This window comes from Chelonoidis abingdonii, chromosome 3 (assembly GCF_003597395.2).
Source record: "Chelonoidis abingdonii isolate Lonesome George chromosome 3, CheloAbing_2.0, whole genome shotgun sequence".
Lineage (NCBI taxonomy): Eukaryota > Metazoa > Chordata > Testudines > Testudinidae > Chelonoidis > Chelonoidis abingdonii.
Genome location: NC_133771.1, coordinates 205,533,400 through 205,558,986, shown reverse-complemented (window position 1 = coordinate 205,558,986; position 25,587 = coordinate 205,533,400). Strand labels below are relative to the sequence as shown.

General features: G+C 35.9%; 2 protein-coding genes across 4 annotated transcripts in view; one reads left to right on the top strand and one right to left on the bottom strand.

Annotated features, from left to right (window-relative positions):
• MACROD2 (mono-ADP ribosylhydrolase 2) overlaps window positions 1-25,587 on the top strand; it is a 1,390,378-nt gene that overhangs the window by 220,562 nt on the left and 1,144,229 nt on the right. The gene's annotated exons all lie outside the window — the stretch shown is intronic.
• FLRT3 (fibronectin leucine rich transmembrane protein 3) lies at window positions 1,054-15,339 on the bottom strand. The gene is made up of 3 exons (XM_032789870.2): window positions 15,125-15,339; window positions 6,244-7,016; window positions 1,054-4,845 (listed from the first exon to the last, which is right to left on the bottom strand). Exon 3 carries the CDS (start codon window positions 4,791-4,793, stop codon window positions 2,844-2,846), a length of 1,950 nt encoding a protein of 649 aa, XP_032645761.1. The 5' UTR covers window positions 4,794-4,845; window positions 6,244-7,016; window positions 15,125-15,339; the 3' UTR covers window positions 1,054-2,843.

Sequence of the window (25,587 nt, the reverse complement as noted above, 5' to 3'; positions counted from 1 at the left end):
CAGGAAATAACTGGTTAGTGTGATATGCCCTTTTGTGGTATTAGTTTGTGACCAAATTGAAACAATAAGTTCTTCTGGAAGAGAAGACAATGTGATTCTAGTGATCATCATGGTGAAGCACAGTGGTTCTCCTTCTTCATTGCTGAAAAGGAAGTGGAGAACTCCCAGTGGTGTGAAGGCACTGTGAGGCTGACAGATTGGGGAGATGTATACCAGGCTACAACTTGAAATCAAGATGAAAGGAAATGCTGTAAAGCATTTTATTGTAAGCCTTAGGTGTGTCTGAAAAGTTAGAAGGGTGGAGTTGGCTGGGAGGGGGAATAGATTTGTCTATTGAACCAATCAAACCTTACCTTCATTGTAATTTTTTGGGCTTCTTCCAGCCATTGTTAAGGGAAAATCTGTGTAAGTTTTAAGGCTTCTGGGCAAATGGTCAACCAGTGGGAGTGTAAGAGAGAGAAATATGTTATGACTGGAAATTGATCAATTTGCAAGCATAACACATCTGTTGAGGTGGGCCTCTTACTCCAGACTGGGTTTCAGTAGCAAAAAGAGAAGTCACATTTTTATCAATTGAGCATTGTATTGCATTCCAAGTGCGCTGTTGTTACAAAAACATTCTTAAAAGTGATTAATTTTACTTTCTGTGCATCCTTCCTCCCTGCAGAAATGCCATCCAAAAGATATATTTAGGCACTTGAAAGTCTCTAAACTCATACTGTGCTTTACCTTGTATTGTTCTTCTACTCCATCTCTGTAGCTCCAGTTAATTAACGTCTAAAAAATTTTTATAACTGAGTACATTCTTGTACTTGAGAGAGATAACAGACTATGTCTTGCCTACCTTATGTCATTAATATCATAGTTATTGAGTTAAGTTGAGTTCAAAGCGATTAAAAAAAAAAAATCCCGGCCAAACGCTGTGGCACTCTGCTTGACAAAGAAGCAGTTGAAGTTCGTGACCTGGAAAGTAATTGCCTCCTATCGGATTTGTTACTAGTGCACAGCCTCCATTTGTAATTCTTTAACTGCTTTTTTTGCACATCAATTAGGAAAAGCAAAACACATTGTTCTGTACTTATTTTTATATTTTATTCAGCAATAAGACCAATGTTTTTCATACTTAAGTATGTATGAAAAAATTGTTACCAATTTATTTTTAAAAGCTGAATACACATAGCATTGGATCAAGGCACATACAAGACTGGCCAAAGGGCGTACAATGCACTTTGGTTTTCATTTGCAAAAATAAATGATTATGGCAACAAAAAAGAGTGGCGTGGGTTTAAAACATTAAATACTTCACAATTCAATAGGAATTGTTATCTTACAAATTTATTATTGTTTGTAGAAATTTGTGACAGTAATGGGCAGTATTCCTGACAGTAGTGGAAGTATATTTAGGTTTGGAAGGATTAGGATTGGAAGGATTTGTATTTTATTGGTAAATGTTGTTAAATGTTGATTTGGCCGTACACAAACGGATGAAAAATATTGCCATTGATGATCATCAAAATTTACAGACAGGCAAAGTAAGAAAAATGCTGCTTGAGAACTTAATAGAATTTGATTTAAGGATATTGTACTCTGTATATTTAAATGTTTTAATCTGAATGTCTAAAGTCATTAAATAATTGTCTGACACCTTGGCCCCCCCATTGTTTGACACATACCCTAAAATTTCCTGGAACCATGAAAATGTAAATGAATAAAAATCATAAACATGCTTAGAATCCATAATTTTGCACAACTGTGAAAATTTAAATAGATATAAATTGAAAAAATGTTAAAAAATAAACTGATATTTTCTGTTGAAATTATAAAAAAAATCAAATTCTGCCAAGTCTTAAGTATATTTAATACACTTGTAGTCTGTGTTTTTTTTATATGCTTTAGAAGTAAGAATTTTATTTCCATATTTAGCAATTGTACAATTAACCATTTACCATCATGTCTCAAAACTGGTTGAAGCCTTATTTTAGTCTTGTTCATAATGATATATTTTCTAATGTGTGGAACTATTAGCATATTTTCTTTCAGGTGCAGGTACTGAAATTTTCCCCCAAATTGCTATAATCAGCTATCATCATGTTCTCCATAATATATAGATCTCCAGATTTTTGAGAAATAGAAATTAAATGTGCCCTTTGGTTTGTGGTGGTAGTGTATTCTTGAAGCCTTGTGAGGAGTTTCATTAACTGCCTAGGTCTCAAACTTTTGCTTTCATGTCAACAGCTTCAGTTTCATGCAGATGACAAATTGGCTTATAAAAATTCATTTCACTGTTGTTAAAATGGATATATCCAGACAGCTGATATTGCCCATTACCACGCACATTTTTGTTTATTGAGTATTGTCGTGGTTTACAGATAGACCCAACATTATGGTTCTAAGAATTTTTGCAACCACTTCTTCATCTCCTCTGTCTGCCAGGTTTAATATTTTATTAATACCAAAGTGAAAAATGGCCTGTGCTTATACTTACAAGGATCTTAAATGAATGCAAAGTCCTGATTGTTCAACACAGCAAGAAAATTCACTTTCACAGTCAACAAGTCATCTTACTCAGTAGAACACAAAAGTTAAATGGGCTGTAACTTCAATATTAGCAAGGAAAATACAGTACAAATTACTAAAAAGTACTAAAATAGAGAATTGTGGTCAGGTATCCCCACTGCATTAATTGCAGGAGTAACCTGAAATTGGAAACTTTTAATAAAAAGTTCTTAAATATAAATTATATGGCAAATGTACAGTACATTGCTTTTTCAGTCTTTTAATCCAGTGTTTTGCAGTAGAACATCAACCTTTATAGTCACTCTTGTCCATTATTTCCTTCAGTATCATGAATGTGAATGATCTGAATCTGGTATACCACTGTCCCTGTAGCTTCTGTTACTGCTGCTTTCACTGTGGTTGTTTTTATACAGACTGATTCCATTAGGTGGGAATATGGTATGTATTACAAACTCCTCCTTGGACACTTGGTCATTATTTATTGGTATCATCTGAAAAGAAGTCTCCCTGATTTCTAGGATGGAGTTGTCCTTCTTAGTTCCAGCTTCAGCATAATCATCTTTTCTCCTCCGTCCTTTGCTGTATGCACAGTTCCTTGAAAACAAGGATCCATTTCTGTGAACATACCAGCACACTAACGCAAGCAATGCTATAGCTACTAGTGCCACCACACCACCTATAATGGCAGCCAAAGGTAAATTAGAATTTTTGTAAGGTTCTTTCTCTTGCTCTCGGTTTAGGGTTGTTGTAGGATTGTACATTTTAAGAGGCGCTGTTTCAGTCTCTATACAAACAGGGGTTTCATCAGACAGGTAGATGTTGCTGGTTTCCATGGGAACCATACATACACGGTATGGTGACTCTGGCTCAAGGGCTGTAAGTAGGTAGTCACTCCTATCTCCTGTAACTATTGTTTCAGTTATAGATCCAAAGGCAGGGCTGTGACCCATTTTTAGCCAGCTCAGTCTTAAAGCAGTCATTGGTAGTGCAACTTTCCAAGAAATATGAATGCTCTCGGTGCTTACAGATTTCACAATGATTGTAATGATTTTCCGTACTGGACTTGCTGTGGTTCTGTAGTTTCTGTTTAGATGGGGAGTCTTTACGTCTGACTGTTTGGTCACAGAAACTGGCCGGTGCCCTTGGGCAGGGTATAATGTGTTTGGTATTGCAGTAGTAATTTGGATGGTGCTTACAGTATTATCATCCTTGCAATCAAATAGCTCTGTGCTGAGGTCCTTGATAGCCATTCCACGCACTTTCTCTGGTGCTTGACACATCAGTCCACGTACGTTAACTTTTACAGGCAATGATTGAAGCCAGTCACGGACCCATTTCATTTTGCATCCACAGTACCATGGGTTGTTACGAAGAAACAATTGAGTTATGTTGTCCAGGTCATCAAAGATACTCTGAGGTAAATTGCTTAGATTGTTATTGGACATATCTAGTCGATACAACTGCCTTAGGTCAGAGAAAGCATTAGGTGGTACATGATTTATATGATTTTCTTGAAGATAAAGCTTTCTTAGGTTTGTGCCTGGCAAATTTATGGGAGCAGCTGTAAGGGAATTGCGGATCAATGACAGTTCTGTTAGATTGACTAGATTTATGAAGACTTTGTCTCCTAATCCGTGATTGTTTAAAAGATTTCCATCTAAAACGAGACGTTTTAGATTTGTAAGATCTTGAAGAGACACCTCTGAAATTGTGGAAATACGATTATCATCCAAGCGCAGCTCTTCTATCGTTTTAGGCAAACCCCAGGGAATGGTGCTAAGGTGATTTCGAGAGAGAAAAAGTAGTCTGAGATAGATGTTGTCCCGGAAAGCTCCATCTTCAATACTAACAGCAGAAACTGAATTATCATCCAAATGTAATTCTTCCAGATAAGGAATTTGTGAAAGTGAATCATAAGTAATGGTCCTTATATTATTTTCCTGCAAATGCAGTTCTTTAACATACTTAGGGAGATTGGTAGGGAATTCATCTAAACTGTTGTGATACAAGTATATTCTCTCTACCCTGAGCAAGTTTTTCAGGTCTGAAGGAATCCCAGCGTTATTTATTTGATTGTTCTGAAGGTAGAGGGTGGTAGCGTCCTGTGGAATTCCTGTAGGAATGGATGTCAATTCACGATCATTACAGTAAATGAAACCCGCATCACAGCGACACACCGATGGACATGATTTGGCACTGACAGAATGAGGTGCCATTTTAAGCAACAGCCCTATCTTAGTCCAAATTAGGAAGATATTCCAAGTTACACTGATCATGGTCAGGAACAATGAGATTTGTACACAGTCTAGTTTTCTGGTCTTCAACAACCTGGAAAAAAGAACAATATTATCCAGATTACTAGTCAAGGAACTGCAATGAAAAAAACACTTTCAAATTACAGAAGACATCTGAAATGTGTGTTGTATTGTGAACTTTGAGTTTTAGCTGAACTGAAGAACAGTTTACTTTCATTTCTTACACTAATTGTGCTTAGTTTGTTTTATAGGTTTAGTATTATACAGTAACTTGAATATAACCCAACTATGTTTGACTTGTACATTATCTTCTAACAAATACTACACATTCTATGTGTAAAGAAAAGAGGTAGTTTCTTCTCAGATAACTTCATTCCCATCTAAGTATTTATTCATCTTGGAAGCTCACTTCAAGACAAAATCTTGTCTAAATTTTACATTGAGTTCCTGAAAACCATCTAATAACTTTTATTAGATCAGTTGGGCGATATATGTAGGTCCCTTAGGGCAGGTCTACACTACAGGGGAAAGTCGACCTAAGCTTCGCAATTTGATTTACGTTAGTAGCATAACTCATTGATGTAGCTTAGATCTACTTACTGCGGAGTCCACACTACGCTATGTCAATGGGAGGCACTCTCCCGTTGACTCCTCTTATTCTTTTCATTCCGGTGGAGTACCAGAGTCGACAGGAGAGTGATTTGTGGTCAATTTGGCGGGTCTTCACTAGACCCGCTAAACTGGCCCCCAGTAGATCGATCTCCACAGTGTCGATCCACCAGTAAGTGGAGACAAGCCCTTAGAGAATAAGAAAACCCTTCCTAAATACCAGTTCCAAAAGTTCTGAAGAGTCCTAAATTACCTTTTAAATAATGTGTGTGAACAAAAAAGCAGTGACCAAATACAGCCTCCTCAGTCTTTGATCTGCCTCATGTTGTTGTAATCAATCATGTTATTGCCCTTGATATGTTAAAAAAAAAAATTATGTTCAAAAGTGTGAGACCGAAGGAGCTGCTATGTAGCTTGGGAGTGGTTTACATAACCGCTAGGACTACACTTTTCCAGATGATTGGATGGAATATTTCATTACATGCTTAATTTAGTGTTTAAATATTTGTCATTCTCAAAAGTTTCCTAACTATGCAGTATGCTAATAAGCGACTATTTGACAGGTTTACCGACATTTTCACATTTTATTAATTCAGAGTGTGCAGTGTAGACGCTATACAGGAACTGTTGGGATTAGAACTAGATTCTGATAATATTTGTTTGTACATTCTACTCAAGCAATTAATATTTTTATAAATTCTAGGACAATATAATTCAGTTATCATTGTAATTAGGATGCTGAAAATTTCTAACATCACCTATGCATTATATGATGTCATGATCTCCTCTCTTGCAGATTTATTTATTAATGGTATTTTATTCTCTCAAACTAAAGAAACCCTCACATTATTATTGATCTTACCTTATTTAAAAGGATGAGTAAACTTTCTGCTTGCAGAAATCCAATAAACATAAATTTTTTACTGAGGAGAATGACTTCTGGAGTCTTATGGTTTATTCCATGCAGCTGGTTTTCCTTGACTGTGTTTACTCAAGTGATTGTTGTTGGTAGTAAATGCTTTATGACTAGTTCCACCGTATTTAGTGAACATTCCAACAAAGGTTTATCATGGTACATAAGCACACCAGGTTGTGGAGAAGAAAAGCCTCAACTTCCTGTCACGATCCAGGAATGAGATTTCTATTTTGTTCTTCAAAGTCTGTGCATGAAGAGTCTCTTTTGTTTTGTGTAAGCCCTTAACAGAAATTGATTTCCTTGTGTTTCTTACAAACTCTTCTGTATAGCATAGTAGTCAAAGCTAGTAACTTCAGCTCCACATGATGGAAATCATTCATTATGCTGCAACTTGAATGATGATAGCCTCTTCAGAAGGTCCAAGAAAAAAAAGGGAGGTTCTGTCCCAAATTATCCAAGTATAAACTTTGTACAGTAGCTACATTCTGATAAATTCATGCCTGCTGTGAAAGAACTGCTTCCAACTTTCACTTCTGAACACTTGCTCAAAATTTCCAATGCAGAAAATATTTCCTCAGCTCTATAACCATATGAGTTATTTTACAATAGATTGTTTTTCTTTAATTCATTTAATATTCTTCTGAAGAAACAGGAACATGCTAATTCCTTCTTTAAAAAAACCAGTCCTCTTATAAAGTGTCCTTTAAACTGTTAATTTCCTGCAAAAGTAAACAGATTTTAAATGAATAACAATGGACACTTGCATACAAATAAATGCTGAACTGTTTTCTTTATACAATTTGAGCTACATTTATTATTTACATAACCAATATATCTTGTTACCTTAGTATGTTGGTAATTCAGCAAAATGGGTGGAATAGCTAACAGACATTCTGCTGTCTCATTTCACATTTATTGGGCTTTTTCTTTAGCTATTTTGTTATATTAGTCTCAGCATGATAGTAATTGAAATCAGCTTTAATCAACAGACTGTAAAGAAATCGTGACATGTATTCCATTTGATTACAAATAGAAGTCCAGTCTCATTGAACACTTTGCATACTACTGCTGTCTCGGTTTTCATTCTTGCTAAACTGAGGGAACAGGTTAATCCTCTTCTTGGTTTTAAATATAAAATATGAGAAATACTGTTGAGTAGTTACTGTATGACAGGTGGAAAGGCTGGGTCTAAGTATTGGTAACATTTTACCTCAATAACAGATACAGTATTTTCAAATTGTGTGAATGCTTAGACTTCTGCATTATTTCATCCTACAAGAATAGAGAGATGTTCATGGTTGTGGTGTGAGTTATGTATAATATATATAAAAATATATAATATTTTAAAACTTTAAGCTATTTTATTACATTTGAAGTATCTTGCCATGAGGTAATTATTTAGAATCAGTACTATGCTGTAATAATACAATTACGATGCTACTTTACTGCAGTTTAAAACATGCTGGGTGCTAGAGTGTAAGGCTTTTTATGTCTAAAGAAACAACGTTTGGTCTGGCTGTTCAGATTTCATGATGGAAGCATAATATCAGATTGTTTTAGACTGTATTTTTCTGCTGGAATCTTATCTCTACTGTGAAGGGTCAAGGGTCATCTGGTCAGATGCTTAAGAGTACATGGACTGTAAGTCCATGTAGAGAGTGTTAGTCTGAAATGGAAATACTTCACCCTGAAATTTAAGAAATAATAATGCTGTAACTGCAGTTTGCTTCTCCACTTAGTAATCACATAGATTCCAAAAAGCTGAGCATCTGCTTCAAAATTAAAATGTATGTAGAATAATGGCTGCTCAGGTCCCCATTTTAAGAAGCCGAGGAAAAGTAGAGCTGCTTCTAGTCTACCATAAAATATTAGATCCAATCAGAGACTTGGTTAATTATTGTAGGTATTAACATTTTTTTAAAGGGCAGATATATTCATTTTGACTTTTGAATCTTGAAAGTGGAATGGTACGCGCCTGATTTTATCTGTTACACCTATGTAAATCAAGAGCCTCTCCACTGTAGACCTTGGGGGTAAACCATTGTAAATATGTATTCTTTTATGTTCTGAAATCTAACTATGGACACTATCCTGAAGCATTCGCATAGGAGTAATGCAAATGTCCACTGAGGAGTAGAGTTAATGTTCATAATTGTGGTTTTAATTCTCAGTATTTTCTTTCCCTCCTTGTTTCAGCAGTAATGAAAATATTGACTTCAACTGACAAATGTGGCTGTTGTTTGCAGTGTTGTTGTAACTGTGTTAGTCCCAGGATATTAGAGACACAAAGTGGATGAGGTAATATCTTTTATTGGACCAACTTTTTCTGAAGAGCTCTGTCTCTTTCACCGACAGAAGTTGGTCCAATAAAAGATATTAGATCACCTTGGGTCTCTAAATGTGCCTCACCCATCTTGTCTCTCTAAATATGGCTATTGTTAGAATAACAGAAATGTTTTTATTTTTTAACTTAATGCAGTACGTTAAATAAAATATTAATATGTGGGTACATTTTGAAAAAATAAAATATAGAATTGCTTATGTTTCTTATAGCATTACTAACTTGTATTGCAAGTTGTTTTGTAAACTGGAAAATAAATATAAAAAATCCCAAAGAATCTTTCAGCTCAAATAATGCCTGTAAATGTTTTGTTTTATATAGCTTCTGTGGCTTGTATTCCTAAATTTGTAATATAATTAATTATCTAATCTATATAAAAATGAAATCCCCCTGGCTCTCACATGATATGGTAAGGAAAAGTAGTTTTAAAAAAGGGTAGCATATACTGGAAGGCGGGGCGGGGGGGCAGAGAAAGGAATAAAAGCTTGTTTTGAAGTGCTTTTGAAGTCTGTACTATTTGAAACTTTTAATAAAAGATAGCAGATAATTGCTTTTAATTAGAACTTTTAATGGTAAATATACTGCTAAGGTTAAACTGTAAAAATGTGTATCAATTAGTTTCTAAACACTTATTCCTGAGAAAGAGAGGGGAAAAAAGTTCCAAATTGTGTGGAGAAAGACGATGAATGTATTTGTTTTACCTTTTCAAATTCTAAACTGTTTCCTCTTTGCTCCATTTGACATGCAAACGCTCGTTTATTGCCTCTATTGTACTACTGGCAATGTAGGATTAAACTGAAAACCCTAAAGCTCATTAAGTTCCTGGAATTCTTTAGCCCTTCTCTGGAAATTACATCAAAACAAAAGAGAGGGAAAAATACAGCTCTCTTTGGAGAAAAAGACACTGTTTCAAATATGTGGATTAAGTTTATACCTCCCTCCTCCCTTTACTTAAACTGAGAACAGTTTTCTTCAGGATTTGATTGTGTTTGATATCTTGCATTTCCCTTTTACATCTGAAGCTACAGCTGAAAACAGTGTTTTTGCATATCAAAGGCTGCAGTGATCTGTCTACACAGAAGAGGGGAATCCTGCTGCCATGCTCAGACTTCCCTCTTTTTGAGTTGTCTCTACATATTCCCTGACATCAGGTCATTGTAGCCTGGCCTGCAGGATTAAAAGAAAAATGACCCCCACTGGTACAGACACTGTGGCCAGGTTTCCACAACATCAAATTGGGAGGTTTCATGGACCCATGGTTTTGAAAGAAGCTATTAATTTTGGGGGGTTGGGAGGAGGAACCCTTAAAGAGAAAAGAGGGAAAGTTTAAAATATAAGCTTTATAAATAAATTTTTCTTCTTAATGCATAAATCAGTCTCTGGTAACAAAAGTAATTTATCTGAACAATTATGAATGGAAGTTTTAAGTACACTTATACTAAATTGAATTTTTTCATGGCCCTTGCTAGGATAGCAAACTTTCTCTTTTATTGAGACACTGTTATCTGTGCATATGTAATACAGCTATTGATAATGTATGAGAAGCCTTCTGTGTACTTATTCCAACAATGAAGCTTCACTGGGGCAAACAAGTTGCTCAGAAATCTCACTTTAAAATATTCGAAGTAACTTGCATTATATAAAGAAAATGTCTTGTGTCACGACACTTTCATCTGTGAAAGGGAAACATCAAACTTGAAGTCTGTATTATAAATAGGTGCACTTTTTTCTGTAGACAGGCAAAAAGAATAAAAGTGTATTAAAATGATGCTGGAACATTGTCAAATGCTAACTTTAAAAAAAAACAAAACACACAACTTTCTTCGAAACTTTGCTAAAAGTTTGCATAAAATCTAGAATTGTTTTATTTCCTGTTAAGCTTGACTTCAATTTAGGTTGCCAAATGCTCCCCCATCCCCATTTTTCTATTTTATTTTAGCACTGTACCATGAAAGCCTATGATTTATTTTCCCTCTAATATCTAAAACAATGGTTTGATAATTTGATAAGCAGTATTTTTAGGCTATAAATGTAACCAGGATGACAAGACATATAGAATTAACTCAGCTTTTGAGTACAAATTTGATAGTTCAAAACATTTAAATTTCACAGTATCATTTCATTTACTTTATATTGCACCATTCTAAATAAATTAATTTGAAATGGGTAGCAAAAGAAAAAATGTGTTTAATGTAACTTGTTTTTTATTTGTAAAAGTAGTTGAGTTGTCCACTGTATATGTGTCCAATTTAGAAACTTGGGTTAAATAACTAGTTTACAAAGGCCTTACTTGCTCTTAAAAAGCTTGAAAAAGTTTTTTAAAAGTGCACATAGTACTCAACTGTATATAAAACAAAGTGTAGGCATTGTTTTCTTGAATGTTCTACTCAGACTTAGTTAAGAGCGACAGCAAAATGCTTTCTAAGCACCCTGTCTAGTAATTGAAATTTCCAGGATCATCATATTTCAGGAAGGTGCCCCATTCTTTTGTTTAATGCTAGGCAAGCAGAAGGACCTCTAACTATTCTCATGAGGGCCAAAGAATTTAAGGTTTTGCTGAAGTGCAAGTATGATTTTAGTTTGGGTTCTGTCTTTTCCCGTTGAATAAGGTTTTTATTTGGCTTATGGAAAATCAATTTTAAATGCTCAAAAGAATTTATTCTCTCCCCCTCCACTTTCCCCAAGGCTGACAGTAAATGAACCTGAGACTGCTTCATGTACTTCTGTTTGTAAAACTAAATCAGATTTCTTGAAAACAAAAATTAAATTTCATGGAGAGTACATTAGCTTTAACTATAATGATTATAGGGATTACTTTCTGCCTCTTTTGCATGGCATAAAGTAGTAGCAAAATCAGTATTCATTGGAGTGGATGAAAAGTGGCATAAGAAATATTTGTTTTCAATTAATATTTTCTGATTTTTTTTTTGTGGCTAGTATTTTTGCTTCTATTGACTTAAATCAGAAATGCAAATTTGCTGCTGTTAGCTTGAGAAGTTCAGAGTAAAGTAGAAGTGTACTTATTTGAAATAAAATTATCTGCTTTACTTCTACAGCTTTGATTTGGTAAATTTGAAAACAGAAATAAAATAGCACTCAAGAGGGGTGGGAGTTGTACTTTCTGGGCTTAACCTAATATGCCTTCTAGGTTTTCTTTTCAAAGTTGCTGCAAAGGTAACTTGTCTACATCTGAAGTGAAAGAAGAGAGAACAAATGCTGTCATTGTCTCCCAGTAAAACCAATTTTTTCCCTTGTTAAATTTAAGTGGAATACTACCTGGAAGGGTTTTAACAAATGCCTGGCACTGAAGTTGAGGCATAACAAGAGGCTATGTATATACTAAATACTGTTTAGCTGATAGATAAGCTTCAATGTTTTGTTTCTTTTCCACTTAGGAATAGTTGTTGATCGTCTTAGTTTGGTTTGGTAGCTATTGACTGATTAAAGTGCTCTCCAATATATAAAATGAACTTGGTGAAAATGTTCAAGTAATTATGTGATCAGATTTATCAGTCCTTAATGAAGGGGGCATGGTTTGTGGTACATTATGTCTTCTTTACTAAAAGCTTAATTCAGGATACCAGTCTACTGTGATCATTTCAGCTACTTATCAAAATATGTGTACATGCTTGCTGAATTAATGTTGCTCAGGCAGTCTTGAAAATCATCAGTTTCAACTAAAACAGTTCATTGCAAAGATATTATAAAAATAAATGAATCAGAGAGACATCTTTATTTGTTCTTTCTGTAAAAAGAACACATTGTTCTTAAGATTAAGGCTTGCTGTGAGTTTACTACAGAGTTTTTGCCCACTGGGGGGTGGTACACACTACAAAAAGTCTGCTTTTAAGAGCCACAAGTCAGATGTTTTTTGCTGATGTCCAGTTTTCTCTGCTTTAATTACAACAAAGCCTCCTGTTGAGAAAAAACAGTGGAGGCCTCCAAGGGAAAAAAAAAATCAGTCTTTGAAAGATTGTACTGAACTTTACTTCCCATGTTGATTTAATTAACCGTGGTGTTTTATCTGGTCATTCTCAGAGAGAATGTTGGTAGAACTAAATAGTACAAATTTAAGAAAATGTAAGAGATCAATTTAATATTTTATAAATGAGGTCTGTGACCAGGGGTGATCACAGTTCCTGGGGAAGGGTACGTCACAGAATAGAGGGAAAATATGCCTATTAGAAGTAGAATAAAATTTTGAGGAAAAACTGAAATTCTCAGTAATGGAATTAACACAAGTGCTATATAGAACCAACTATCTATATTTTCAGTTAATTGACTCTTTATAAACCGGGACTGTATGGTAGCTAGAAACTTCTGAATCTGAAATAGTTTAAACAAAGGTGAGGGCTTTTAAACTGAAGAGTGGTAAAAGGTTTTTGGAAGAAATTAAATTAACCTTAAATTTTTCAGGTTGAGAGGAAAAAACAAATAAAAAAAATTCACCTACCAAGTGAGTCAGTTAGGACGTGACATATATTGACAAGAAAAATACATATGGATCTTTGTTTTTTAGAGCAGACAATTTTTTTCTCTTTACTTAAATTGATGTTTGCATTTTTCATCTTGCCACAAAGGAAGGTTCATTAAGGCTCCATATCCTGAGGCAGTAGATGGCGAGCCTAACTGTAATTTCTATCTGTTTGGGCAGTATAGTCTAGCAAAGAAAATGGGGCTAAAGATAATTAATAGCGTATTAAAGTCAGACAGCTGCAAAATTTTAACCATTTTTTTAAACATGGTCTCATTTAACCACTGAGGATTTATGGTAGAAAAGGAATATCCACATTTGTTTTATTTCCAAGAGATAATTAGGGAACAGACCTTGCATCTTGAAATCAGTGTGACAATTTCTTTGTAAGAGCAACTTGAATTGTGGAACGATTCTGCATTTTACTAGTAATGATGTATAGAAAGTGTTTAATAGTACATTGTGAACTGACCAGAATTAATGCCTTAAAAAAGGGAGAGAAGTGACTTTTATGTTCGAACCAAATTAGTAATCTATGACTAACAATACCTTTCATTAATTAGTTAATTATATGCATTCATTGTCATTGTAATACATTTGTAACACTCTAGCAACTTTGCCTTGATGTGTCAGAGATGTGCTCAATCAAATTATTTGCCGTCAGAGAGTAAAAGTCTACTTTAAATAAAATATCTAAAATACAAGAGCATCCTCTTTCCACAGCTTGTTTGGTTTTTGCCAATGCTTTATTGACTTCAGTCTTAGAATAATGCTAGCTGAATCAGAAAAATATATTTGGATGATAAAATCTCCTCCGGATGTTAAAACAACTTGCTTCTATGTAATAGCATATATTATGCACTCTTGGAAAAATGGAAAGTAAAATTAATAACTTACTGAGTAACATGGGAAAACAGAGAGCAAAGTTTATTAAAGCTAGACATATCGGGTCCATAGAAAGGAGTATCAGGCAATTCTCATTTTTCCTTTCTTTTTGTTTTTAATGTGGTTTCTAAGAAAATCAGGGCCTGTTGCATTCTTTCTTAACATGCGTGCAACCATTTTGTTCAACACATAGCCCCACTGGGGATTTTATGTGATATATGCAACATTTTGTGGGACGGTTTTTAAACTGAAAAAATACTTTTTCACATTGTGAATACATACAGTCATGGAGAAAAACTCTTTTAAAATGAATGGCTAAATTGCATACAGTGTAACACCAGAAGGATTTTTTTAAAATTACTGAATATAGCAATCTGATCCCTTTGCACTGCCCTAAAGCTTAGCTTTGTTAGTCTGTCTCACTAGATTTATTGAATTACTATGCAGGTCACATACTACATTTGTCTAAGCAATGAAATTTGGCATTATATTGGGGAAGGAATATATTTTTAAACCATATCCTCTCTATACTGAATTAAACAGTTAAAACTCAAATGTTTTGTTTCAGAATTACAGACGTAGGATAGTAATGCAGGATTTAGAATCTAGGTGTAGCTGTTTGTTTATCCTTCACAAAAAATTAAGTATACAGAAGCAGATCTAGCTGTGAGCAAGATATTTGTTCCTTATGTACTGAATACTCATGTGCTGAAAGATCATTGATTTCCTTTCACAGCTGTAAAAACAACTATTAAGGGGATCATACCGCACATGCAGTACTGGCCAGGCTTGGAAAATATGATTTTTTTTTTATTTTAGTGAGGTATCTATAGTGTATATTCTAGTATTTTGTTAGAGCGAAATAGTAGAGTCTTCAGCTTAGCAATGTTTGCAAAGATTGATGCTAGTATGCCGATTGAAACTTGATTGCTAAATATGAACCATGTTTTAAATGAACTTCTTATATTTGTACAGCACTGTAGAAGTGCATCATAACTTTGCATTTATCATCTTCACACTGATCTCTAATAGTAAAATTTTGCCTTGTTGCACGTGCAAAATTCCCAGTGGGGAAGTAAAATATAAAACTTTTGAGGAAATTAGGAGAAATCAATGAAAACGCTTACCTGCAAGGTGAGAAAAAGAATTCCTATTTACAATGCAGCAACAGCCGTTATTCCACTTCGAATGGTTATGCGAAGTAATAAAAGCCCTTATTTCAGGTCCAGTAACAAAAAGCAAGAGCAGCTAATAGCAGCTATGGTGTGAGCTTATACTGTGTCAGATCACTTCTCCTACGCTGCAAAGGAGGGAGAGAAGGAAAGCATTCCAGTTACGTGCACACAGCCCACCTCAAAGTCTGAAGTTAAAGCTTCACCTAACAGTGGTTGAATAAAGAGCTGATGTCATAAATGGGCAGGTCTTATCTTGGCTCTTGTTTAGTGAGTATCTGGATAAGCAGAAGCACAAGGAATGTGCATTACCAACACTAGAGGGAGTAGAAGGCAACAACAGCCCAGTCTGCCAAACCTGAAATCTTGGGCAGTGCTATTAGGTTTATAACCAACCTGATAAATACTAACACTGTTAAGATTTATTAAAGTCAAGTGCCTTTTAAAATTATTATGCCTGCAGAATATAATTTATAACAGTACACAAAGAGTGGGTGAATCTCTTATTTTGGTACATATGCCTTTTCAGAAGAAAATGGGAAACAACTGTTCTTATTCAATGGAAGCAAATGTTACATTTGTAAATGAGATGTAATTACATAATGAAAGACAACTACATCTTTGAGTCTAAATGAGTAAAAATAAAATAAAATGTCAACATAATTTTTAAATAGTCAAATAACATAAACTTCCGAGAAACTGTTCAGTATTCAAGATCTGCAGCTTTAAAGTAAAACGTTTATGAATAATTTTTATTTTCCTTTTATAATCTGTTTCATTTTGTGACTAAAAAATTACTAAAAATATTCCTGGAATCTCATTTGAGACATGACTTTTTTTTTTACTTTGTGGAGAATGTATTGTAGATTTGGATTTGTAGAGAATCAGGGAGAGCTTTGAAATAGTTAGTTGCTCAAAAACGGTTTTTGTATGTATTAGCTAGTGTAAACAAATGCTATATTTCATGAAATAAGGTGAAGATCTCAAGAGGAAAGTCATTCCTATGTAGAAACAAATTGGATTTTTGACTGTGCTGGTTTCATTCAAAAACTGTGGGCATGAAGTAATTCATTTGATGAACAATAAACAACTGCAGGGACCCTTGGGAGGTCATGTTGACATAGGAATCATAAGAGATTATTCATCTCTAGCTTTGAATAATGTTTCCTTAAAGGCATTAGTATTGCAAAGTCTATATTAAATTAGTAAAGGCATAATTGTTTTTCTTATTATCTTCTAAAACACCTATTTGAGATGCTTATTTTAGTTCTTAGAAAAGTCAGATGAGGACAAATAAGGCATTGTAAATATTCATATCTTTTTAATTCACTTATAAGTAACATCATTTAGAAAATAAATTTGCTTAATAATTTCTTCCTACATAGTTTCCTTTTACTAGTAGCTTATTAACTTGCACAAGTTCTATTTGATTTACCATAGTTGACATTTTCCATTGTCTTTTTAAATTTCCCTCAAAATATTTGTTTCTTTGAGGTCAGTCAATTGCTGTCTCCCACAAGTATTTGATTATATTCTCTTCATTAGCTTCATTTAGTTTATCTTGTCTGTATGCTTGTTTGATAGAGCAGTTTGACCCTGGTATTCACCAGTAAGACTAGGTGATATCAAAGTAGAAGGCAAGCTCATGATAAGGGCTATGTTGACCTCAATTGTTCAATGATTGCACTTTTTGTCGCATCAGAGGACAGCAAGGCAAAGCTCCATTAAGTTTGCAAGGGATCTGGATTTCTTTAAGTCTAAGGCTTATGGAAACCACTAGGAACACAAGAAATTATCAACTTGGTACTTAAATTGCTTAAATAAGGTCTAACTGTAGAACTGAACTTTCTAGTTGTTTATTATTTTCCTGAAAAGAAGATGTTCATTTACTTCATGCTAATTTTTGTAATCTTCAAAATTCACCTTTTGTAAACATGAACTTCCCATTTAAATATATTTTTCATTACCAATATTTGCTGTATCTGATTTTGATGCAGTTGAAACATCACAATGGAACATGTTCCATTTTTCTTTAAATATGGGGGTGAGGGGAAGTCCTAATGGAAATGTTCTCAAGCTTTTTTAAGGGAACAAGAATTTTCTCCTACATTTCCTGAATTTCAGTCCTCATTTGAATATATTAAAAATTTGCTTTGTTAAATATACAATGGACTATAACTTTATGAATAAAAACTTGACAGAAAAGAGTTGAGATAATTACATATATAAAAATATTTTTAGACATTCATCTAGTCAGTTGACCAATTTTTCTCGAGGCAGATTTATTTGTTCAAAGTCAGCAAATTCCCCAACAAAATAACAGGTAAAAACTGTGTAATGCTAATTTTAACAGTTAATAAAATCTCTTCCTAGTGTGCTAAATGCATTGGCCTTTGCCCTGGGAAGAACTACTTGTAGCCTCCTATGCTCGTCAGTCATACTAACATATATTGAACATATACATAAATTATATATATATATGTTAACATATACACCTCTATCTTGATATAACGCTGTCCTTGGGAGCCAAAAAATCTTACCGCGTTATTGGTGAAACCGTGTTATATTGAACTTGCTTTGAGTCATTGGAGTGCGCAGCCCCGCTCCCCCGAAGCACTGCTTTACCACGTTATATCCAAATTTGTGTTATATCGGGTGGCGTTATGTCGAGATAGCGGTGTATATATATGCAGGCATTGTATTGCAGCATGCCTCTGTTCAGTTGTCATGCAAAACAAGACCATTGAATATGGTAATTCAGGGTAGATTTTGAATTCTGAGTATTCTAAAAGTGTTTCTTAAAACTCAGATTCCATTAAGATTAGGAAAGCGTCTTTAAAACATGTTGTATTCCTACAACCTCTGAAGTCTAGCCCAGTTTTATCAATCAACAGGTTGTGGTACATGTTACAGCACATCAATACTATATTTTAATATGTACCTTTGGGATGTTCATAAAAGATATGGAGTGCCCATTTTATCTTTTAGCCTGTGAAGTCTGGCCAACTATGGAAAATAGTAGTAGAAATTGAAGTAAATCTTCCTGAACAATTCCAAAGGGTATTTGAGAAATAATTAGAAATAATTTTACCGGCTCACAGCTGCCTAAGAATACTGAAACTTTTTTAAAAAAAATGCTATAATTAACTTATTTTTATTACTATCTTTTTATTGAGACTTCTTAAATTTGTTATTTAAGAACACTTCAAATTCTTTACACAGCAAACTTGTAGCTTAACAACTTGACTGTTCATTTTTAAAATGCAAAAATTGAAGACTTTGATCTGGAACTCTATTAATGGTAGTGGAGCTACTCATCTGAGGAAAAGGCGTATGCGTTGCAAATATATGAAAATTTAGAAGTGTAATGAGTTATAATTTAGTTTCTTTCTAAATTAATAGTCTAAGATAGTAGGGAAAATAGTCTCTTAGCCTGTACTTAATGTATAGAAATCCTTGTGACAGAGAGATTAGAAATTAAACCTTTTGACATATCTATAGGGAAATTACTTTTTGGAAGATGTATGTTAATACTGTTAAGGCCCAAAAGTCTAGGAGGCTTTTGAGGCTAACATGTCATAAATTCAGAATACTCTATTATACACTGTTCATAACACATTATGTCACACAAGTGTGTAGTTCATAACATATATGCATGTATTACATACATGGTTCTCCGATCTGTCATCTCATCTTGATCTTTCTGAATTACCACCAAGTAAGATATACTATCAAGTCAAAGTGATAACTGTGTATTTTTAGCATCCTGCTTGTACTGATGGTGATTGCAATTCCAGAAATTGCCCTTGACTAAAGGCTGATTTCAGCATGTTCTGTGTGATTTCCTATGCATTTTGCATTGGGAATGAAATAGTTATTCCAGAAGGACATGGTGGGCAAGGTAATATGTTGAATTGGACCAACTTTGATTAAGGTGAGAGAGAAAGACAAGCTTTTGAAGTCAGTCCAATAAAATATATTACCTCACCCGTCTTGTCTCTCTAATATGCGGGGACCGACAGGACTACAAACTACATTGCATACAATTCCAGAAATAATTTTCCAGCAGGAGGAAACAGATACCCTGAAGACTGCAGGAGAAAACTGAATCATTTAATGTTTAGGAGCTTCCCACAAGTGGCACTCACTTGCTCAGTGCTCAGTACTGCTCTCAGTGGCAGATTAGCCACTGGGACAACAGGGCCTGTGCAAAGGGGCCCTGGCCAATAGGGGGCAGGTGGAGTCCCTGCACCCTGAGAGAGCTGCTCCGCAGGAGTGCTGGGGAAGTGGGGCGGGGACTGCAGGCAGAAGGGTTGGGGAGAGGCTCCCATTTGCTCTGGCCCAGGGCCCCACAAACCCCTAATCCACCTTTTACTATTCTTTCAGAAACTCAGTGAACTGATGTGAAATGGGGTGTTAGTGGAGTTAAGCTTATTGAAAGATGTCCCTAATTAACAGATCAGCTTTAAAGGCATGTTGGAGCAATTTCCAGAGTAGCTTTCCCCAATTTAAAACCTGGAATACACTAATTTGTAGTGACACTGAAGGAAAGAAAAGCAACAGTTTAAGCTGCAATTTACCAGAAGAATGTCACAGTGGTAAAGAATAATATACGTAGGTATTGCTTCAGAAACAAAATTGTTTTGCAGTTTATAAGCCTATAATATGTTAAGTGAATCTTACTTCAAATTATGTGAATTGTTTTAAAATATAGTTTGGAAATAATGAGTCCCTCAAAAGTAAGCAAATGGCTAAATTTTGCGTTCAGTTTCAGCATTGTATATATGGAGTAACCCCACTGAAGTCAGTACAGCAGCTCTAGATTTCAGAATGTGGCCCAAAGTGTAGAAGATAATCCATAGTGGAGATGATAAAATATGAGTGAAGAAGACTCTTAACCATATGTGCATTTTCCTGACAGAGTAACTTATTGGATATAATTGTCTTGAGTTTAAATACTCCTTTATGTTTGTTTAAAAGCCCGAAGAATAACCACCACAGCTGTCTTTTTATTTTCTCCCTCCTCCCCTCTCTGTCTTCTAGTTTCCTTAATAGCCCTGGAAAAAGGCCTCATCAATTCAGAGGTGCCCCTGATGTAATCCTGTCCCTCTCTTCTTCTTCCCTAAGGCCATTCAGAAAATAAACAGTGGCTGCTTATCAGATGATACCCTATTGACAAAGAAACAAGCTCATTGGCTGGCTAAATAAAAGCAAAAAATGTACAAATAAAATATAAATGGTAGGATTGATTTTTTTTTACATCAAATATACTAGGGTTGATAATGGCCTTTTCCACTGAGAATACAATGAATAAAACATGATAAAACAATGGAATGGTTTTCTTCAAATAGTAGTTGTTTCAAAATAAATTAATAGTCCCATAATTGCCCCAGTCCTGAGCTTTTTATTAGAGACTTAATAAATCACTCATAAATATATCTTATTTTTATTTAATGTATAAATAACTTATCAGTGTCTTAGCTTGTTCAATGTATAATGTGAACAAATTAAAATAAACACAATACAGTTAAGAGTCTGTTCCCTAAGTTAGGGGTTGTCTACACTGACAGTAAATCAGAGTGCACTAGGGAACTTTTAGTGTGTGATAGAAGGGCCAGATGGACAGTTATTGTGAGGCATGCTACAGAAATGCAGCTTTACACCCCTGCTTGCCACCTACTGACTGTTCGTCTAGTCAAGCCCTCAGATAGCTTGGCTTCTCATTTTCTTGCTCCAGAGGTTTTGTGTTTGGAAGGGATATAAACTTGCATGCTTCAGGTTGTAAACCAATCTCTAATTAAAAGAGATTAGAGAGAAACTTCTCCTGGGGGCAGATAACTTCATAATTATGACTAGAGGGTTTTTGCACGTTCCTCTGAAGCAACTGTTACTGGTCAGAGGCAGAATATTGGGCAAGGTGGACTTCTGGTCTGATCTGGTGTGGTGTTTTTATATTCCTAGTCAGTTTCACTTTTATTCTGTTCTTGACCTATTTACTATTGTGGGCCACATATAGAGTTGCCAACTTTCTATTTGCACAAAACCGAACACCCCTCCATTCCACCCTATCTCCAAGGCCCCATCCTTCTCACTGCATTCCCCTCCTTGTTCTTCTCTCCCACCTCACTCACTCATTTTCACCAGGTTGACTCAGGGGGTTGGTGTGTGGGGGTGTGAGGGTGCAGACTCTGGGAGGCAATGGGGATTGGGGATTTGGGGTGCAGGAGAGTGCCTTGGGCTGGGACTGAGGGTTCAAGGGCAGGAAGAGGATCAGGGCTGGGCAGGGGGTTGGGGCATGGGGGGGAGGGCTGTGTCTGGGGGTGTGGGCTCTGGGGTGGGATGGGGATGAGGGGTTTGGGGTGCAGGAGGGTGCTTCGAACCGGGATCAAGGGGTTTGGAGGAGGCAGGGGGTTGGCGTGCAGGGGGTCCAGCGGTGTAGACTACAGGGGGTGCTTACCTCAGGCAGCTCCCAGAAGCAATGGCATGATCCCCCTCTGGCTCCTCTGTGGAGGCAAGGCCAGGTAGCTCTGCATGCTATTCCCAGCCAAGGGGAGTTGCAGAGCTGGTGCTTGGGATGGAGGCAGTGCGTGGAACCACCTGACTGCCCCTACGCCTAGGAGACGGAGGGGGAACATGCTGCTGCTTCTGGGAGCCACAGCAGGTAGGGAGCCTGCTTTAGCCCCGCTGCGAAGCTGACCAGGCTTTTAACGACCCAGTCAGCAGTGCTGACTGGAGTCTCCAGGGTCCCTTTTTGACCGGTCATTCCGGTCAAAAACCGAACATCTGGTCACCCTAGCCACTTATGCAGCCCACAGTGTGTTATGTGGGTTGCCTCCAATTCTACTTGTATGGCCCTGAAGATGTTACATGGACTGCAGCTCTGTGCTGATTGGGCCACAAGAAGCCCGTAGACTGCAAGTTGAGAACCACTGTTCTAGATAATCTGGCTTTCAGGTTTTCGTGTCCTGGCACAGTGCCGCAATATTTGGTTTTCACTTACTGTAGAAGAATGCTCAGATGAACAAAAGTGATTTCCCTTGGTGTGTAAAAATGTCTTCAAAACCTTTGTCCTGTCTTGTTGTTTTGTGAAAGGGTTGACATTTGGGGCCAAATTTGACCCAACAGTGACTCTCTTTACCTATATATATTATATAATATATGTGTGCGTGTGTGTCTGTGTATACACCTCTACCTCAATATATTGTGACCCGATATAACACAAATTTGGACATAACGCAGTAAAGCAGCGTTCCTGGGAGGTGTGGGGAGTGCGCACTCTGGTGGAGCAAAGCAAGTTTGATATAATGCGGTTTCACCTATAACATGGTAAGATTTTTTTGGCTCCCGAGGACAGCATTATATCGAGGTAGAGGTGTATTAAAAAAAAAAAAAGGCAAAAAAGCTACCCAAATTAGTATATTACTAATAGATGCTGTTCACTTGGCATATATATTGGATACACTTCTGGACAGATCAAAAAGGGTGCTCTTCATAGTGGCAATGAAGTTTAGTCTTGTTTTTGTTTTTCTTTTTAACTCAAAATTTGTTTTAACTGAAACTTTTAATTTGCCATGAAGTATAAACCCCATCTCATTGGTATATAAATCCTGAAACACATTCTAGTGGGTTCAGCTTACTAAAAACAGAAACCTAGCATGAAAGTGTTGGCACACACCCCAGCTGAAAACTGATAGAGAAAAGCTGAGAGAATTGTCACAACGGAGTTTACAACTTGTCTTCTTACTTAAGCACGATCATATCTTAAAAAAAAAAAAGAAATCTCAACATATAAAGAAAACCTCTCTATTGTTGTGTTTGTTAGCTGTCAATTTTTGCTATATAGATAGATATAAAAACCTACTTTATTTTTCCTGTACAATTTTAAAAATGGGTATTGGAGGAAAAAAAACCTATTGTAACTCTATATTCTTCTATGTGAACAAGTTACATTCAGTTTGGACCATTCCAGCATGATCATTACAGGTTTAAAATGAGCCAACTCTCTAGAATCTGCATAGCCAAAATTGACATCCTGTGAACTGCTTTAATGGCTCTGCATGTGTGCCTTTTAGAAACATGGAAACTTTTAAGCCCCAGGAGTTTTTCACTGTTCACAGGTTTTGTGTGAAACTGTTTCTCTGTGTGTGAAGCCAAAACTTGAAGTGGGATATATCTCCTGGAAACATAGAAGTTATAAGTCTGAATGACAGGCAGTGGCAGCATGCGCAAGAGATCCTTGCTGGCTTGAAGACTATATTTATTTTACTTTTGCCATACCATGTTCTTCCAAAAGTAGCTGTAAAAGCAGCATTGCCTCCTGGGTAGCTAAGGTCTTCCACCATTACTATGGTAAACGTACTTAGGGAATGGCGTTTACTCTCAAAAGAATTTGTTCTAGGCTGTATCTAGTGTGATGTATAAGTTGCACATAAGGAACTGCCAAATTTGGGGTGATTTCTTTAGGCTGTGATATTACTACAAAACCGTTGTCATTTTATATGCTTTCTGTACTTCTGTAACTCAAATTCAATTTTCAGGTGATCTATAATAATTTCTATTTCAAATTTTTTTTTATAAAATTTACTTAATTTAGGAAACTGCTACTAAGCCTACATAATTGCTTCCTTGTATTGCAAATGTTCATAGGGATTTCAGTATGTCTAGTTAATGCTTTCTAGAAGGTGTTGTGTTGGTAAAGAGACAGACAGCACATCTTTAATCTAACTTCAGACTGGCAGCCATCTTTTTCTTAATGGCTACCAATGTTTCCCTCTCCTGTCATGATGTTTACACTGCTTGACATTTAAAGCAATGATAACACTATGTTAAAACTATTGCCAAATTCCACAGTAATGCTATTTACCCTGCTGAAGCACTGGGTTTGCCATAAAAGAAGTAAAAAACAAAATAGAGTACTGTTAAAAGACACAGACTATAACTAAACCCCAACTCCGAACAGTTTTGCAAGCACTGTCGCACATAAAGGTGGTATTAATGGCTTTTTTTAAAGATCTGAAAGGAACGATGAAGATTGACTATTACTTGTCTTTAAGGCCATCCCTGGAAAAACTTGCTTGCCTACCAATTTGACATCAAGAAGTGTCATGAGGAAGAGTGGAGCCTGGGACTTACAGTAAACTGACAGCGGGTCCCCCAGGTATAGGATCTCAGTACATAAAGGTGCTATATGTCAGAAAAGCAAACTTGTATGTCAGTCACTGTTATGTGGGCAGCTAATGGAAAGCAGGTGTAAAATGATTATGAATGATCACTCCAGTGACAGAACACGTTTCTGCATTTTGAATTTGCTGCATGCAAGAGTCCAGCCAGGATAAAGGGAGTTACCATAGTCAAACCCTGAGATAACTTGTATAGAGAAGAAAACACCAAGCTCTGTATAGCAAGGATTGTCAGCAGCTGCTGTCCCAGAGAAGTGGATTGTCATTCCAATAAGTCACTGTCCTTGCTATGGAGTCATGCAAGTTTCATTGTCTTTTCCTGAAAACTTTGTGAATGCATTGAATGTCCTCACAATTCTGTAAAAATATCTTTTTTTCTCCAATTCTGATAACCATTTTGTCATACACATGATGTCTTCAACAGAAACGTGATGGAATTGTAGTTGTGACTCGAGTACAGGTATTGAAGGATATGTGCTGTTCAGGAAAAACAAATAAAAATAAGGCAGTGGAATAGCATTGTATGTTAATGATGAGGCTGATTGGATGGAATGGATAGAGTGGAAAAAAAAACACATCTGTTCTGATAAAAATCATTTTGAGGAAGAAAGCTACCAGAAGGTCTCTTGGGATATTGCTACAGACTCCCAGGATCCAACTGGATATGGATGGAGACCTCTTTAATATTCTTAATTAAATAAAAACTACTGGGATTTGTGTGATTGTGGGAGACTTTAACTTCTCAGATATAGATTGGAGGACAAGTGCTACTAATAATAGTAGGGCCCAGATTTTTCTGGATGTGATAACTGACAGATTTCTTCACCAAACAGTTGCTGAACCAATAAGAGGTGGTGCCATTTTAGATATAGTACTGGTGAGTAGCGAGGACCTCATCGAAGAGCTGGTTGTAGGAGACACAGTTGGTTTGAGTGATCATGAGCGAATTCAGTTTAAACTAAACGAAAAGGTAAACAAAAATAGGTCTGCAACTAGGGTCCTTGATTTCAAAAGAGCTATCTTTTAAAAAATTAAGGGAATTAGGGTAGTGGACTGGACTGAAGAAGTCAAGGATATGAATGTGGAGGAGGCTTTACTTTAAGTCAAAGTTGCAGAAACTGTCTAAAGCCTGCATCCCAACCAAGGGGAAAAATATCATAGGGTTGCAGACTAAACTGGATAAACAAGCATCTCAAACAGGTTAAGAGAAAGCCAAAAGCCTACAAGGAATGGAAGATG